This window comes from Carcharodon carcharias, chromosome 11, assembly GCF_017639515.1.
Source record: "Carcharodon carcharias isolate sCarCar2 chromosome 11, sCarCar2.pri, whole genome shotgun sequence".
In the NCBI taxonomy this organism is placed as follows: domain Eukaryota; kingdom Metazoa; phylum Chordata; class Chondrichthyes; order Lamniformes; family Lamnidae; genus Carcharodon; species Carcharodon carcharias.
Window position 1 is genome coordinate 117,479,457 of NC_054477.1, and position 17,308 is coordinate 117,496,764.

The 17,308-nt window shown below is 42.5% G+C and overlaps 1 protein-coding gene across 1 annotated transcript in view; it reads left to right on the forward strand.

Annotated features, from left to right (window-relative positions):
• myo16 (myosin XVI) overlaps positions 1–17,308 on the forward strand; it is a 657,504-nt gene that overhangs the window by 479,184 nt on the left and 161,012 nt on the right. The window contains exon 26 of the mRNA XM_041198724.1: positions 4,246–4,276. Coding sequence (XP_041054658.1) covers positions 4,246–4,276 — 31 coding nt within the window. The remainder of the gene's footprint in view (positions 1–4,245; positions 4,277–17,308) is intronic.

Consider the following 17,308-nt stretch of genomic DNA (forward strand, 5'->3'; position numbering starts at 1 on the left):
GCGGAGCTATTGTTGAAGCAGTGTCCCAGGACGAGATTGAGATTAATAATGCCGAATTTAGAGGGGTAGGGAGTCAGGGAAGCCAAAAAACTGGACATGACTGGTATAGTCACAACAGGAAATTTACTGTGGGAGAGCTGGTATACGTGAAGAACATGGGGAAGGACTAAACTGGTTATCTGATGAAATAAGTGTGGTGACTGGACCTACATCTTACCACATGGAGGTGGAAAGCTGGATCATCTGTAAACATAAGGACCATTTAAGGAAGAGATGGACAAATCACCAAAATTTGGTTCCACCAGTGACCATGACCAGGTCTGCATTTCCTGTTGAGGATACTCAACTCAGAACTGACATGTCTGATGTTCCTGTAAGAGTTGAGGATACAAAACTGCAAGTGCCCACCGAAGCACCTGATGTTCAGGCAACTCCAGAAAAGGAGGTTCCTGACAAAGAATCTGAAGCTCTGGAGCTGTGACATTCCACACATACCGGGAAACCACCTGAAAGACTGGACTTGTAAATTCCTTACCTAGTGTAAATATTATGTGTCTTGAAAAATATGTACTTGTAAATATAATATGCATGACTTAAAAATAATATTTGTTAGGAAGATCACATGATCTGTAGTAACCAATAGCAGTCAGTGTAGAGACAGAATTGCAATTGAAAAGACACATGTAGTTGCTGCTGAGTATATTGTAAATAAACCTAGTGTTTCCACCCAAGAAGTGTCTGCAGATCAACTCCATGATTAATAGCATAACTTGGCCACCCTGCAACAGTGTCACTGTGTTGTTAGTAGAACTGATTGCTCAGTTCCTGTCAGATAGAATGGTGTCCATGTTTTGTGTAAAGTATTGTGACAAGCTGCAGCTGGATGCTTCTGTGAAAGCTCTCTAGCAAGCTGCCAACCCACCTAACATTCCCTGGTAAATGCCCATGACAAGCCCCCCCAACTCCCTCTGACCACCCAACCCCCTCAAACTGCCCTGACCACCCAACTACACCCCCCCCCACCCCCCACCCCCAAACACCTGACCCACCCTCCCCCCTCACCCACATCTCACACACTTACTGTATCTCCATAGCTTGACAATGTGCTGGTGCATTTAAACTTACTTTAATATGGCAGTTAGTGCCATAAAAAGAGGGTATGACTTGATTTCCCCCAATGATCCCACACTGCGAGGGAAGGATTCCAGGAGCAGTTACATTCCACATTCCTCAGCAGGCCTAGGTTAGAAGTCCAGGTGAGAAATGTGGAGTTCCAGTCTAAAGTAAGAAAATAAGAGCAGAGTGACAATCCAATGCCACTTGGACTGCCACTTCCTGGAAGATTCAGCCCAAAATGATTTGCTAAGTATCCTGCCATCACCTCCTTTATAAGGATTCTAGCAATTTCCCTATGACAAATGTGAGGCTAACTGGCCCATAGTTTCCTTCTTTCTTTCTACCTTTTTTGAATACAGTTGTTACATTTGATACTTTCCACTAGGACCCTTCCAGAATCTAATGAATTTTGGAAGATTACAACCAATGCCTGTGCTCTCTCTCTCTCTCTGCAGCCACTTCTTTTAAGACCCTAGGATGCAGGCCATCTGGTCTTGGGGACTTGTCAGCCTTTTGGTCTAATAATTTTCCCAGCACCTTTTTCCTAGTGATGGTGATTGTTTTAAGTGCCTCCCTCCCGTTCACCTCTTGATTTTCAGGTATCTTTGGCAAGTTTTCTAATTCTCCCACAGTGAAGGCAGACACAAAATACTTGTTCAATGTCTCTGCCATTTCCTTGCTTTCCATTATCAATTTCCCAGGCTCACTCTTTAGAGGACCAACACTAGCTTTAGTCACTATTTTCTTTTTTAAACCCTTGTAGAAACTCTTACTATCGTTTTTTATAACAGCAGCTTTCCTTTTCTCATACTCTGCTTTCCCCCTCTATTATTTTTTAAGTCATTCCTTGCTTGTTCTTAAAATTTTACCAATCTTCTGACTTACCATTAATCTTTGCAGATTTTTACGATGTTCCTTTCAATTTGATACTATCCTTAACTTCCTTAGTTAGCCACAGATGATGCATCCTTCTCAGAGTCTTTCTTTCTCACTGGGATAAATCTTTGCTGAGAGTTATCTCCTTAAAAGTCTGCCAGTGCATCTCTATGGGCTTACTTTTTAACTTAGTTTCCCAGCTCACTTTGGCTAGCTCTGCCTTCATAACCTTATAATTAACTTTATTCAGATTTAAAATTTAAACTGTTAGTTTAGGGCCACATTACTCCCCTTCTGTGCCAACAATGATAGATTGATCAACAGACATTTCTTGGGAAGCTTTATGTTTATTTATAATGTACTCAGCAACATCTGTCTCTCTCTCTCCTTTAAATGGTCCACATGTTTTCGGATGATCCAGCTTTTCACCTGCACGTGGTAAGATAGGGGTCCAGCCACTGCACTTATTTCACCCGGAAACCACTTTAGTCTTTCCCCAATGTTCTTCATGTACGCCGGCTCTCCTACAGTAAATTTCCTCTCGCGACTATGCCAGTCGTGTCTAGTTTTCTGGCTTTCGTGACTCCTTTCCACCTTCCCCCCTAAATTTGGCATTATTAAGTTCAATCTCGCCCTGCGGCGGTGTTTCAGCAATAACTACGCAGGTGTGACACCTGTTGTTGCATGAGGGATAGTCCTGTTTTGAGAAAGAAAGCTTGGTCGCCATGGAATCGCCAGTTAGCTTTATCATGCCTGCCTTGAACTTTTGAACCACCCTTTTGGACATTCTGTTTGAGGAACGGTCACCTGGTGCAGTTTTCACGAGTGATACCATTGAGGTTGATAAACCATTGAAACCCAGCACTCATAAAAGTCATTTTTTATCAGAAACGACTACTTCTGGTAATCCGTGAATGGCAAAACTCTGACATAGTTTTGCAATTGTAGTGGCAGACGTTGGTGACTTCACCTCATTTATGTTCAATCATTTGCAATGGGCATTGATAATGAGCAGAAACATTGTTGCCAGGAAGGGTCCAATGGAGTCAATGTGTAACTGCACCCAGGGTCTGACTGGCCATTCCCATGGGTGTAATGGAAATGTTGCTGGCAACTTCTGCAATTGCTGACATTGCACCCGGTTTAACTTTATTAATCTCTCTATTTCACCATCCTTCCCTGGCCACCATAGATAGCTGCTTGCTACGGTCTTAATTCGGGAAATTCCTGAATGGGAATTGTGTTGTTCAATTAAAAGTGGTTCCCTTCCCTTTGAAGGAACTATCACTCACGCTCCCCACAATAAGATGCCTTCCTGGCTGGTTATTTCATGTCTTCTGTTAAAGTATGGTTTCCTGTCGTCAGAAATGGCCTTTGTGACCAACCATGTAGCACTTGTTCTTGTGCTTGAGATAGGACTGGGTCCCAACTTGTCCAGATCTGTCGAGCACATACCAGCGAGGAATCTAAGAGTTTAACAAGTCAAACAAGTTCCTGTAGATCTGGGACGTGCTCAGCATTTTGTTATAAAGGCAAAGAGCTAAGGACATCGGCGTTTGTGATTTGATTACTAGGCCTATGTACGAAGGTGTATTCATATACTGCCAGAATTAAGGCCCATCGTTGTATTCTTGCTGAGGCTATGGGTGATATCAACTTGTCCTCACTAAACAACCCTAGCAATGTGGTCTGAAATGATTGTAAAATGATGGCTGTGTATATACTGGTAAAATTTCTTGGCACCAAAGGTGATGGGCAAGCCGTCTTTTGCTATCTGCGAGTGTCCCTTTTCCGCTGTGGTAAGCGGTCTTGATATGTAACCTATTAGCTGTTCCATGCCGTTGTCTATCTGATGAGAGAGCACTGCTCCCACACTGTATGGAGATGCATCACATGTCAACACTAACTCTTTCGTCTGGTCATAATGCACTAATAGATTGGACGAGTGCAACAATTGTTTCACCTTTATAAAAGCTTCTTTCTGGGGCACCTCCCAAGACCAACATGGGTTCTTTTTGCATAGAGAATGCAGGGGGTCCAGCACTTTAGACAAACTGGGTAAGAACAGCCCATATTAGTTGATCATTCCTAGGAATGATTTGAGCTCTGAGGCGTACTTTGGCACAGGTGCCTCTCTTATGGCTCTCACTTTCTCCTCAACCGGGTGGAGGCCGTGTGAATCTACCCGGTGACCCGAATAGATTACCTCTCTCACTTGGAATGTGCGCTTTTCTTTTTTTAAATGAACTCCAGCTTGCAAGAAACATTTTAAGACGTCTTCCAAGTTTGCCAAATGCTCTTTCTCAATGAGTCCTGTCACCATAACATCGTCTAAATAGACTACAATCTGGGGCAGTCCCTCTGAAAGATGGCACCAGAGGAGGAGACTCTGAAAGGCAATTGTGTACATTGGTACAACCCTTTGAGGGTATTATTGTGACAAATTCCCAGGACGCATTATCCAACTCTAATTGTTGGTAAGCATGACTCATGTCAAGCTTTGTGTACATTGCCCCTCCTGCCAGTTTGGCAAACAGGTCTTCAATTTTTGGAATGGAGTGCCTGACTAGCTTAACTACTTTATTAACCGTCTGTTTGTAGCCTCCACAAATTCGGACACTTTGGTCAGGTTTAAGGATGGGGACAATGGGTGCTGCCCATTCTGAGAACTGATCAGGTTGTATAATACCCAGTTCCTCAAGTCTGTTCAGTTCAATGTCGATTTTTTTTCTTGCAGGGCATATGGCACCAGTCTCACCCTCATGCAGTGAAAGGTTGCTTCTGGATCTTGGCTTGCAGGCCCTGGATTTTCCCCAGTTCATCCTTAAAGACAGTTGTGTACTTTCTAAATAGCTCTGGTAGCCCACTTGTTCTCAACTGGAAAATTATGGTCCATTCTCCTTTAACCAATTTTGCCCCAGGAGGCTTGGCCCTTCACCTGCTACCACCATCAAGGATAGCCCTGCAGATTGGCTTCCATAATGGACACTTATTCTGCTTATGCCTTTTACCTGAATGTTTTCACCTGTATGTTTTTAGCTTGACATCTGTTTCTTCCAAATTTAATTGATGTTCACCGTTATTCATATATGTGAAGATATGTTCCCCAATTACAGCAGTGGAAATTCTTCCACTCTAACTTACATTCTAACAGGTTTGCCGTTTACTTTCACTGTGACAAAGATTGGTTCTGTCTTTCTAACTTTCAGAATAAACACCAAGTAAATGTCTGAATTTGTCGTTTTAGGCTCTTTTATATTGTAGATTTCATTGGGTTTCTTCTTTTGTTTACAAGCCTGCTTGAATCTTTCCTTGCACTGCCTCATTATATGTCAATTTCTGTGACAATGTTAGTATTCAATTTTTTTAAACTGCCAACCACTAAAAGACTGACTGTTTCCACCTCTACTAAAATTATTCTTTGATTTTGCTGCTAAGTTACTTTTCTTTATTCTTCAGCTAGCTTCTCAGCAGAGTCTCACTTTTTCGTGCCTCTTTCGGCTGAGGTTTCCCGCCTGATGTGGAGGACGGCACCATTTTGTGCACCCTGCATGGCTTTTGAATCTCTTACTGTGCTTCCCATGGCCAATGCTATCGCTAGTGCCTTCTTGAAATCCTAGATTCAATTCGGACAATAATCTTTTCCAAGTAGTGTCATCTTTCATACCACACACTAAATGATCTCTGCACATGTCATTCAGTGCCGTACCAAACTCACAATATTCTGTTAGCTGCTTCAGATTTGCCACGTAGCAGCATGCAATTGTTTCATCTGGTGCTCTGTTTCATAAATTAAACCTGAGCCTGTGCATTGTGACTGAGGGCTTTGGTTGAAAGTGACCATTCATGAGGTCCAATAATTCATCAAAATCTTTTGAATCTGGGGCACTGGGTGCCATCAAGCTTCAAATCAGACTGTAGGTTTTGCTTCCACAAGTACTCAAGAGAATCACTAACCTCCTCTTTTCTCCTGTAATTCATTCGCTTGAAAAAAGAACATGAGACGTTCACCTGTGGCTGTTCAAAAGGATCAATTCTCCCAAATTGTGACATTTTGAGAGAGGATACCTTCTTCAATTCTAACAGAGCTTGCTCCTTACAATCACTGGGTGAGGTACAGTGCCATTTTGTTTCTAACTTGATTTCTTCTGTTTAATCCTGTTTTAGCCTCATCGTCAGTTTGTTGTAGGGTGGCCAAGTTGTACTATTAATGATAGAATTGATCAGCAGGCACTTCTTGGGTGGAAATTTTAAGTTTACTTACAATATACTCAGCAGCAAAGAAACGTGTGCATTCAGCTTCAACTCTATTTGCACCCTGACTGCTGAGATAGCCCTTGCTACTCTCCTATTGGTCACAGATCATGTGATTTTCTTTAAAAGTTTTATTCTTAAAGGTACATTGCACACTAAATAAAATCATAATTATTACAGCTTCAAGCTGAACATAAAATTCTATCACGTTATGATCACTGTCACCTAGAGGCCCCATTACCATGAGGTTATTAATTAATTCTGTCTCATTGCTCATTACCAGGTCTAGAATAACCTGCTCCCTGGTTTGCTCTTGAACATAACGCTCTAAGGAATTGTCCGGAATACACCCTATGAACCCATTTGTTCATCTGTTAATCTTTGTTAATCTGATTCACCCAATCTACGTGTAAGTTAAAGTCATCTTTCTTACAGGCCCTATTTATTTCTTCTGTATACTATGTCCGATGGCATAACTACTGTTGGGTGGTTTAAACTACTCCCACAAGTGACCTCTTACCTTTCCTTTTTCCTATCTCTACCAAAACCATTTCAACATCTTGCTTTTTCACACTAACATCATCTCTTACCATTTTATTAATGACATCCTTAATTAACAGAGCTACTGCACCACCTTTTCCTAGCTTCCTGTCTTTTCAAATCTTTTCAACTAGCTCCATCTAGTTCACCTTCTACCATCCTGATAGTTGCATGATACATTGAGAATGGATGTGTTAACTAATCATAGCTTTCAATCTCTATCAATTAGTCTACCACAGATCTAGACATGACATAATGAAAATGCCAGTGCTGGAAAGCTTTAGAACCATAGGTCTAAAGTCACCTGTTCCTCTCAAGCATGCTATACTTATGGCATCTCAAATCACCCTTTTAATGTATCCTAAATCTATCTCATTTGCATTTAAATTAATCAATGCTAACTGCTTCCAGCATTTCCATAGATATCCACTCATTCAATGAAATATTTTTTTCCACAGATTAGCTACGAAATTAGCTCTCTTCGAGCCCAGGCTGGCTTCTGGATCTACTTTTCCAGACATGATGAAATAGTTTGGCATGGCCTACATGATCTAGTCATTTCAGAATCCTGAAAAAAGAAATTATCGGGCAGAGTTTTGTCCTTGCCGTGTGGGCTTGGCAGGGGGTGGGTCGGGGCAGTCGGCAAGCTGACCGCCAGCTGCGATCTGGCCTGGAAGGCAATTTCACGCTCATGGGCCAGTTAAGGCCCGTCCAGAATGAAACAGAAGTGGCAGTGCTGAGCGCTGCCTGTGCGAGCGGGGGGAGGAGTGCAAGTGAGGCGAGCCATTTTACACTCAGTTGGTCATGCACGTGCACACGCGCCGAGAGTAATTTTTCTGATTTTTCTGCCCATCATCCCTCATGCTTCTCTTTTGGCTACATATAGTGACACCATTTCTCCCAGCCAGAATGGAAATAATGGGGTAATTTCCCTGTCAAGCACACCTCAAAATCATACTGTTGTAAGTGGCTGAGATTGATTTTATACATATAATATGTGTATAACTATCCTCCACACAGTTTGCTGTAGTTTGTAGAGACCTTTTTAAAGACTCTAGGTTGTTGCTGTGGTGCACTATTTAAATAGACACTAGTGTAATATAAACAATTTGTTTCCTGGTGTTAAGTCCTATCCAACCTCCAACTCATTGGCTGACACATTGGTGTTAATGGACACTCTGTTCTCTTTTCCACTAACCATGATCTACAAGGTTCAAATCGGTTATGATGGAATATGCTGCTCTCACCTTGATGGCTACATCCTCAGCAACATTCAATAAGCTCAACACCATTCAAGACAGCAGTTTATTTGATTGCATTTATCGCTGGACTCAAAATCAACCTCCTCCACCAAAGGTCACTACAGCAGCAATATGTGCGATTTGCAGAAAGCACTGCACCAACTCACCATGGTTACTTCGACCACATGTTCCTCCACTACAAACTCCACCACCAAGAAAAAGAACAGAATTTTTATAGGAATGTCATCGCATCTAAGTTAGCTTGCATACTATCTTGTCAGATATATATCAGAGTGCCTTCAACTTTGCTATGTCAAATTCCTGCCGTTTCCTACCTCATGGCATTGTGGGAGCACCATCACCATAAACACTGCAGTGATTCAAAAATAATATCTATCACCACCTTCTCAGAATAATAAAGATAGTCAGGAAAAAATGTGGCCTTGCCTGCAACAACCAGATCCCAAGAATAAATATTAAAAAAAAGTTTGATTTTAAAAAAAGCTAGATAAATTTCTCATTTGATTGTGACTTTGACAAGGAAAATGACTGAAGAATTGCCCTTTAGGTTCAAGTTTAAAGTATTGATTTGTATGAAGTATTATAATGGTGCGTCTGTCTGTGTCATTGAGTATAATTGATATTTTTATGTGACAGTGGAACAGCTAGAAGTATTTATCCAGTATTTCTAATCCTTTCAATTACAACTGAAGTCTTATTCCATATGATACCCTCTTCTGGACACTTTCGCTCCTACTCCTATTTTCAGCCAAATACAATAATACAAAGTGCAAGTTGTGTTCACAGTAATCTAGTTGGGAGTTAGACATCATTTCACATATTGATCCTTGCTATGTTTTTCTCCTTTCTCAATTTTCCCTTTAATTTTTTCCTGCCAAAGTGTGGAATGAATTTTATGTGCACCAATATCAAGGTAATGTGCAGGTGTGCATTACCAGTAGAAACAAAAAAGACCTCTAAATAATATATTAAAAATTAGGTATGGAAGAAGTTGAAAGAATACCACCTCCATGCCATTGACATGGTAGCACACTGGTCCACAAATTACCAGATTTCCAGAATTCAATTTTCAAATTACCATGGTGGCATTTGAACTCACAACTTCTAGGATTTAAGCTCAGTATTATAACCACTACAGTACCATACATAAGAGAGGCATTTGTTAGTTTTTATCTTGTAGGTTGTATTTTAGTCATGTGACAGAAGAAAGGTTGAATTGGTAGCGAGAGTTCAAGACAAATTAAGGATCTTCAGTTTCAATTTGGCAAGCACAAATAGAAACGGCTAAGGAGGCGAGTCTTTCAAATTGATAGAGAAAGTGTAAAAGTTAACTTTTATTTCTTCAGCTTATTGAATGGTTTCTTTACTTAAAACTGCTATCAATAGTAAGAAAAATATCTCAGTCATTTCTTCACACCAACAATCATATTCAGGCTGAAGTAAAGAGTCTCTGTGAATTTGAAGAGTGGTTGGCTTTTGTTAACTCGACAGTCAAGGTCAGAGAGACACTGGGCTGGATTTTACTGGCACCATATTTCCCGCCCCACCCCATCCCGACTGGAAAGTCAGGCATGAGATCACCCACCCAAAAACTGGCTGACCCACAGCCATTTTACTTTGGGGGCAGCCTTTATTTTTTCAGGGTGAGACTTCTGTAAGGAATATATCTTTTTATTTGTGTTGGATCGTTGTAAAGAACATATCTTTTTATTTTCTGTTGGACCGTTGATTAGAATTATGATGGCTGCATTTAAAGGGCATGTACACTGGAACAGGACGAGAGATATATACAATGTTGCAGTCCTGAAATAGAGTGTGCCACGAAAGACAGGATGGTGCCAGAAAAGAGTCCTGGACTTAGGGAGCTGCTTGACACCAGCATTTTAATTGGATCCTGACCAGGTGACCAAAGTTTTGTGTAATAGCAGTGCAGAAAAAAACTCCTTCCTGCAAAGAGGAAACATCTAAAATCTCTTTTCCCCATATCTCTATAATCTGTTCTCTCTCTCTGAGGAAACCCCTGTAAATAGCAAAAAGTGAAAACCAATGTTTGAGACATTGAAAGGCAGGTGCTCAACCAGTGAACTAAATACTGAAAGTGCTGGAAGACCACCTCATGTTATTAACAAGAACTGAAAGGAATTTGGATAACATCAATCAAAATCAACCCATCGAACCCCTGTACCCCCGAATTGGTGCTATTGAACTATTTTATCCCACCCTTAAAATCCATGCTTTTGTGTGTATTATGTGTCTTGTATGTGTGAGCATAGGGATTTAAGAAGGAGTAGAGTTAGGGTTAGAAATTATCAGTTCATTTTCTTTATTTTGCCACTGGTCAATGACAGTTTCTTCAATAAGCGGTTATTTACTTATTAAATTTACAAACCTGGTGCTTGTATTCTGTTAACTTAAATTAAATAGTTAGGCAGAATTGGGGAAATCTAGTGGTTTGGTCAAACTTTTCACATTTGTCATGGCTTGGGGAACAGTGGGGCTGATATTACAGCGACCTATCCCCAGTGAGTCGTGACACTTCTGCCCCCATCTAGGAGTTCCCACCTCAGAGTGCTGCCGACCAATCTGATTGGTCAGCAGCTCTATAGTTCTAACAACACCAGGTTCGAACAATGGCCACCACTGGGACAAGAGTCAGTCCCAAATAAGAAGTGATGGAGTCTGGAATTCAAAGTAACTCCAGGGTTTTGGATAGGCCTGGCTGGCAGACCCCAGTGAGGCAGGTGAGGGGGGCCAGATTTGAAAGGCCAGAGGGAGAGGCTTAAAGGTGGGGGGATATGATCTTGGAGACAGAGGTACTTCAGATGCATACACTTCTTGCCCAAAAGCAGAGTGAAAGCATTAATTGGCCACTTAAGGGCCTCAATATGCCCAAAGGTGGGGGAGCTGCCTGATGCCTTCCCCACCCACTGTAAAATGCAAGGCAGGTCGGAGGTGGGCGGGAAGGCAGTCGGAACTTTATTTTTACGAACCCCCTGCTTTCAAATACACCGGTGGGAGGCCATTAAATCTAGCCCACAATGACTATTGAAGGGAGAAATTGCATCTGGGAACTGTAGTAATTATCGTTTTAGGAAACGTAGGATTGTAGCTTTAAGAATAACCTGTGTTGTAAGATCACAAGATCTGTATAAACCAAAATGTTAGCAGTGCAGGGAACCCCTAGAAGAGAGTTCTTCTTTCGTTATGGAGTTTGATGCACACATTTAGCCACTGCAACTTTCTTGTAAATAAAGTTAAATGTTTCCACGAAGAAAAGTTGTCTGAATTTCAACTCCATAACAAACTGGCAATGAGGATAAAGCAGATTTGATGCTGTACCTTGCCCAGTGATTGCGAGTATCTAACTTCATTAAAAATAAAAATATATATACTCATCTGAAATGCCACAGTTTGGCAGATTTGATCCCTTTGAGCCAACCACAGATAATTGGTTTCAACATATAGAATGTCTTGCATTCTTCTTTCAAAAAGCAAAATCATGGGGGAGGAAAAGAGGAGAGCGATTTTCTTGAGTACTTGTGGGAGCAAGACCTACAGTTTAATTTGAAGCTTCATGATCCCCAGTGCCCCAGATTTGAAGACTTTCAGTGAACTAGTAGACCTCATTTAGGGACATTTTCAACCCAAGCGCTCAGTCAGAATGCAGAAGTTAAGGTTCAATTCACAGAATAGAACCTCGGGTGAGACAATTGCTACCTATGTGGTGAAAGTAACACAACTGATGGAATATTGTGGTTTTGGTGAAACCCTGAGCAGTTCCTAATATTCGGAAATGAGCACAGGCGTATCAGTCGGGGAGCATTTTGGAGATAGTGACCATAACTTAGTTAGATTTAGGATAGTTATGGACAAGGATAAAATTGGGCTAGGAATAATAGTTCAAAACTGGGGAAAGGCTAATTTTACTAAGGTGAGATATGATTCGGCCCAAGTGGACTGGGAGCAGCTACTTGGAGATAAAACTGTCAGAACAGTGGGAGGCATTCAAGGAGGAAATAACGAGAGTACAGGGCAAATATGTTCCTATAAAGACAAATTGTGAGGGAACCAAGTCTGGAGAATCTTGGATGTCAAGGGACATAAAGGTTAGGAATAAAGAAAAAAAGAGAATTTTATGGCAGGCACCTGGAGTGCAGGGGGGAACTTAAAAAGGAAATTAGGAAAGCTAAGAGAAGGCATAAGAAAGCATTGGTGGGTAAAATAAAGGAAAACCCAACATGTTTTTGTAAATATATAAAGAGCAAGAGAATAACTAGGGGAAGAATAGGGCCAATTAGGGATCATGGAAGTAATTTGTGTGGATACGGAAGACATGGGTACAGTCCTCAATGAATACTTTGCTTCAGTCTTCACAATGGAAAAAGACAATGCAGGCATAGACATCAGGGTGGAGATCTGTGAAATATTGAAGGAAATTAACATAGTGAGAGAGGAGGTACTAGCGGGCTTAGCAGCCTTAAAAGTGGATGAATCCGCAGGCCCAGATGAGGTGTACCCCAGGCTGTTGAGGGAGGCAAGGGAAGGGATATCAGGGGCCCTGGCAGGAATTCTCAAATCCCCTCTGGCCACAGGTGAGGTGCCAGAGGACTGCTAACTTTGTCCCATTATTAAAAAGGGGATGAAGGGGCAGACCAGGAAATTACAGGCCAGTCAGTCCAACTTCAGTGGTGGGAAGATACTATAAAGAATTCTGAGGGACAGAATATATCTGCACTTGGAAAGACACGGGTTAATCAGAGATAGTCAGCATAGATTTGATAAGAGAAGGTCATGTTTGAAAAATTTGATCAAATTTTTTGTGGGTGTAACCAGGAATGTTGATGAGGGTAATGCATTTGATGTGGTCTACATGGACGTCAGCAAGGCTTTTGATAAGTTCCCTCATGACAGACTGGTCAAGAAAGTTAGAGCCCATGGGATCCAAGGCAAAGTGGTATGTTAGATCCAAAATTGGCTGAGAGGCAGGAAGCAGAGGGTGATCGTAGAGGGATGTCTCTGTGATTGGAAGTCTGTTTCCAATGGGGTTCCGCAAGGCTCGGTGCTGGGGCCATTGCTGTTTGTGGTATAAATAAATGATTTGGATTTAAATGTAGGGGGCATGATCAAGAAGCAGATGACACAAAAATTTGTAGGGTGGTAAATAGTGAGGAGGATAGCCATAAACTGCGGGAGGATACCAATGGACTGGTCATGTGGGCAGAGCAGTGGCAAATGCAATTCAACCTGGAAAAGTATGAGGTAATGCAGTTGAGGAGGACTAACAAGGCAAGGGATTACACTATCAATGGTAGGATCTTGGAAAGTACTGAAAACCAGAGGGACTTTGGTGTGCATATCCACAGATCCCTGAAGGTAGCAGGGCAGGTATATAAGGTGGTTAAGAAGGCAAAGGGGATACTTGCCTTTATTAGCTGAGGCATAGAACACAAGAGCAAGGAGGTTATGCTGGAACGGTATAAAACACTGGTTAGGCCAGTACAATTGGAGCACTGTATGCAGTTCTGGTCACCACATTATAGGAAGGATATGATAGCCCTGGAGAGGGTGCAGAAGAGATTTACCAGGATGCTGCCTGGGCTGGAGGGTCTGAGCAATGAAGAAAGATTGGAAGGTTGAGAGGGGACCTGATGGAGGTGTATAAGATTATGAGGGTCATAGATAGGGTGCATAGGAAGGCACTTTTTCCATTAGTAAAGGGATCAATAACCAGGGGGCATGGATTTAAGGTAAGAGGTGGAAAGCTAAAAGGGGAATTATTTTCACCCAGAGGGTGGTGGGAGCCTTGAACTCCCTGCCTGAAAGGGTGCTTGAGTCAGAAACTCTTATAACATTTAAGAAGTATTTAGATATTCACTTGTGTTGCCATAGCCTCCAGGGCTATGGGCCAAGCACTGGGAAATGGGATAAGTGTAGTCAGATTTTTGTTGACCAGTGTGGACAGGATGGGCCAAATGGTCTCCTTCTGTGCTATAAATGTCTATGAGTCTATGAGAATGAATATAAAGAATATAAAGAACTAAACACTTTTTTTTTTAATTTAAAGCCCAGCAGAGTTAAATCCCTTGACAGCTTTGGCAGTTCCAATCAGCTTTGACAGCTCTTAGATAGCTTGACAGTCCTTTGACAGCGTAAATACTTTGTTGACAGCTTGACAGTTATTTGACAACTTGACAGTACTTTGATAGTGTGACAGTTCTTGAACAATTCTTTGACAGCTTTGAGTTCTTTGACAGCGTGACAGTTCCAATGAATTTATGCATGTCTTACACACAATGATGTTTACTTTGAACAATCCCAAAGGTACCGCGCCTCTCCCAAAGGTTTCCCGGGTCCATATGCAAAGGGGTAACTTACCTCTCCAAAGGGGTAACTGCCTCTCCAAATGAATCAACCAAGTTTAGACCAGCTCTTACCTGGTCTAAGCTGCACAAGCCAAGTTTCACACTCCTGACCTACCAAAATGACACTTCAGTGGATGCAGCTGATGTCTTAAATGGCCAGCTGCCTCTGAAAAACTGTGCATGTGCAAACCCTGGACCAACTCCAGCCCGCCCCCTCGAAAATGGGAAATGCTGAGTTCTGGAGTGGGATTTAGGATTTCCAGGCTCATCAGGCATTTTCACCATGATGGAGCGACTTTGCATCATGCTGAAAATCCAGACCTTAGTTTCTTCTCTTGCCTCATCACCATTATCCTTTTCCCTGAAAAACTAACTTTCTGTCATTAAATCTCTACTGTCTTTCACCCTATCACAGACCTTCCCTTTTGTCCTTGCTGCTTGCTTGAAGCCTATTGCACTCCTGACTTTTCCCAATTCTGATGAAAAGTCACAGAGCTGAAATGTTGGGCTGGATTTTCAGCTTAGAGGTGGGTAGCTCCAGTTAGGCAACTTCCCAGTTAGGTGCACCTACTTCAAGAAAAAGTACCTTGAGTGGTGTGATTTTTGTTTCAGGGAGGCAGGTGCAGAATAGAAAAAAAAACAAAACAAAAAAAAAAACAAAAAAAACAAAAAAACTGCGGATGCTGGAAATCCAAAACAAAAACAGAATTACCTGGAAAAACTCAGCAGGTCTGGCAGCATCGGCGGAGAAGAAAAGAGTTGACGTTTAGAGGGTCATGAGGACTCGAAACGTCAACTCTTTTCTTCTCCGCCGATGCTGCCAGACCTGCTGAGTTTTTCCAGGTGTAGAATAGAGTTGGGCCTGCCACCCCAGTCATCGAACAGAGGAGGCCCCGGGGGCTGCCTATTTCTTAAATGGGGTAGTTAAAGGCCCACCTCAGTTCTCTGGGACTTCAACACAGTTGTTTTGCTCAAAGTCGGCCCTCTAGCCCTCACCCCTCCCCACCCTTTTCCCTTGCATCTCTATGCCAATTTACCCAGTATCCACCAGGGGCAGAACTCAGAAAGTTGTCGCGATAAAATAAAATAAAATTCTAAGTATCTAAAACAGGCCGCACTCCATGAAAAAAACACGTTCATTCATGAAAGCCCCTTCAATACACTTAAATCCCCTCAATACTTAATTGTTATAAAACAAACATTTGCACCCATAATCCCACATAAAATGACAACTAGGCTTTTGAGATCAGCCAATCCAGTCTATACCCGGGCCTTCCTGATCTATGTGACTGCCTTACTTGTCACTTTAACAAAGCTAAACCACCAAGGAAGTAAATTAATCTTTTTGGGGAATCCATAATATGGACACAAACACAAACAAAGTTTGCAGTAAGAATTTAAAAGCAAAAATCCTAAATTTTGCAAAACAAAGCAAACTGAATAAATGGTGGCCTTGCAATACATTAGGTTTACACTAAATCTGTACAATACAGGGAACCACAAAATCTATGCAATTATCTTACTATAGAACACAAATGATGGATATTTATGCGCAGGTATCATGTGACAGACAGGTTGATTTATTTTGTGAGAAAATAGTTATATTTGTGAAGGGGAAAAAACTTTTAACAAAATACTAAGGGCAGAATCGTCTCAACTTTGCACTAAGTGTGGGAGTGGGTGTGTACAATGACATTTTTCCCACCAGCCATGATGGTGGGTTTTCACGCTGTGTCATCTCAAACCCGCCACATTATTTAAGCACTCCGAGGAAATATGCCGTTTCCATGGTGGGCAGGCTCTCATTCACCAACCGGAATCACCCCGCCGCTACATTACGCTAGGCACCATAGTTAAAGTCCAGCTGCAGGCACATGTCTCAGTGCTTCCAGACCACCTCTGCGGCATGGAAGACATGTCCCTGAAACTGAAGAAGACTGCAGCCCCCAGGTTCAGTGACGCATTCCTCGAGCACATTTGGATACCGTGGAGGCCCACCAGGAAGTCCTTTACGTCTGCTGTGGCCGCAGGATGGGAGATGATGGCAGTGGTGGTCAGCGGCAATGCCCTGCAAAAAAGGACAGCCACCCAGTGCTAAAATAGGATAAATGATCTCCTTTGTTCTGCCAGGGTAAGTCACTCTTCTCATCTCTCTCAACTCACACACTCACAAACCCATCACACATCCACAGGGCCCTCACTCACTAGCAGCTCAGGGGACACCACCATTCACTCTCTAATACTCACCGGAATTGTCCATGGGACCACCACCTACACAGGCCAGCTATAGTTATCATCTGGCCTGGCAGGCATCCTGCTCACACTTTCTCCATCTCTATTCTTGCAGGACAGCTGGCACATAGCAGGAGAGAGAGGTCGCGGGCCGGTGGCGGTATGCCCGAAATCAAAGTCCTCACAGACTTAAGACATCAAACAGCCACCTAGCTGGCCAGCGAGGATCTGGACCGGTCCTGTGCTGATGGTGAGGTCGGCAGTGCTCTACCAAGTGAGGGTCCAGCAGTGTAATATCCATCAGACAGCCAGGTTGTGCGTGATGTGTCCTGTTTAACAGGCCACTGTCATGCATTAATTATCCCTTGCTTCTGCAGGCACATCTGCCAAATAGCCAGCGGAGTCCACGATCCAGGGCCTCCAATCAAGCTGTGAAGAAACCTTTGGAGAGGAATCTGGAGGCACCCTCCCTGAAGTCCCATCTCAGCGCTCACCCGCACCCTCCACAGCAGGCGGTGACAGGGACTTCCCAGGTGTCCAGCACTCAGAAGACTGCTGGAGGCCAGAAATTTGCTGAGTCCAAGTCAGATGATGAGCCTCTGAACTCGGTCATGTCACAGTTGCTGGAGCTGCAAAGATAAGTTAGGGAACATCAGGAAGGGATGC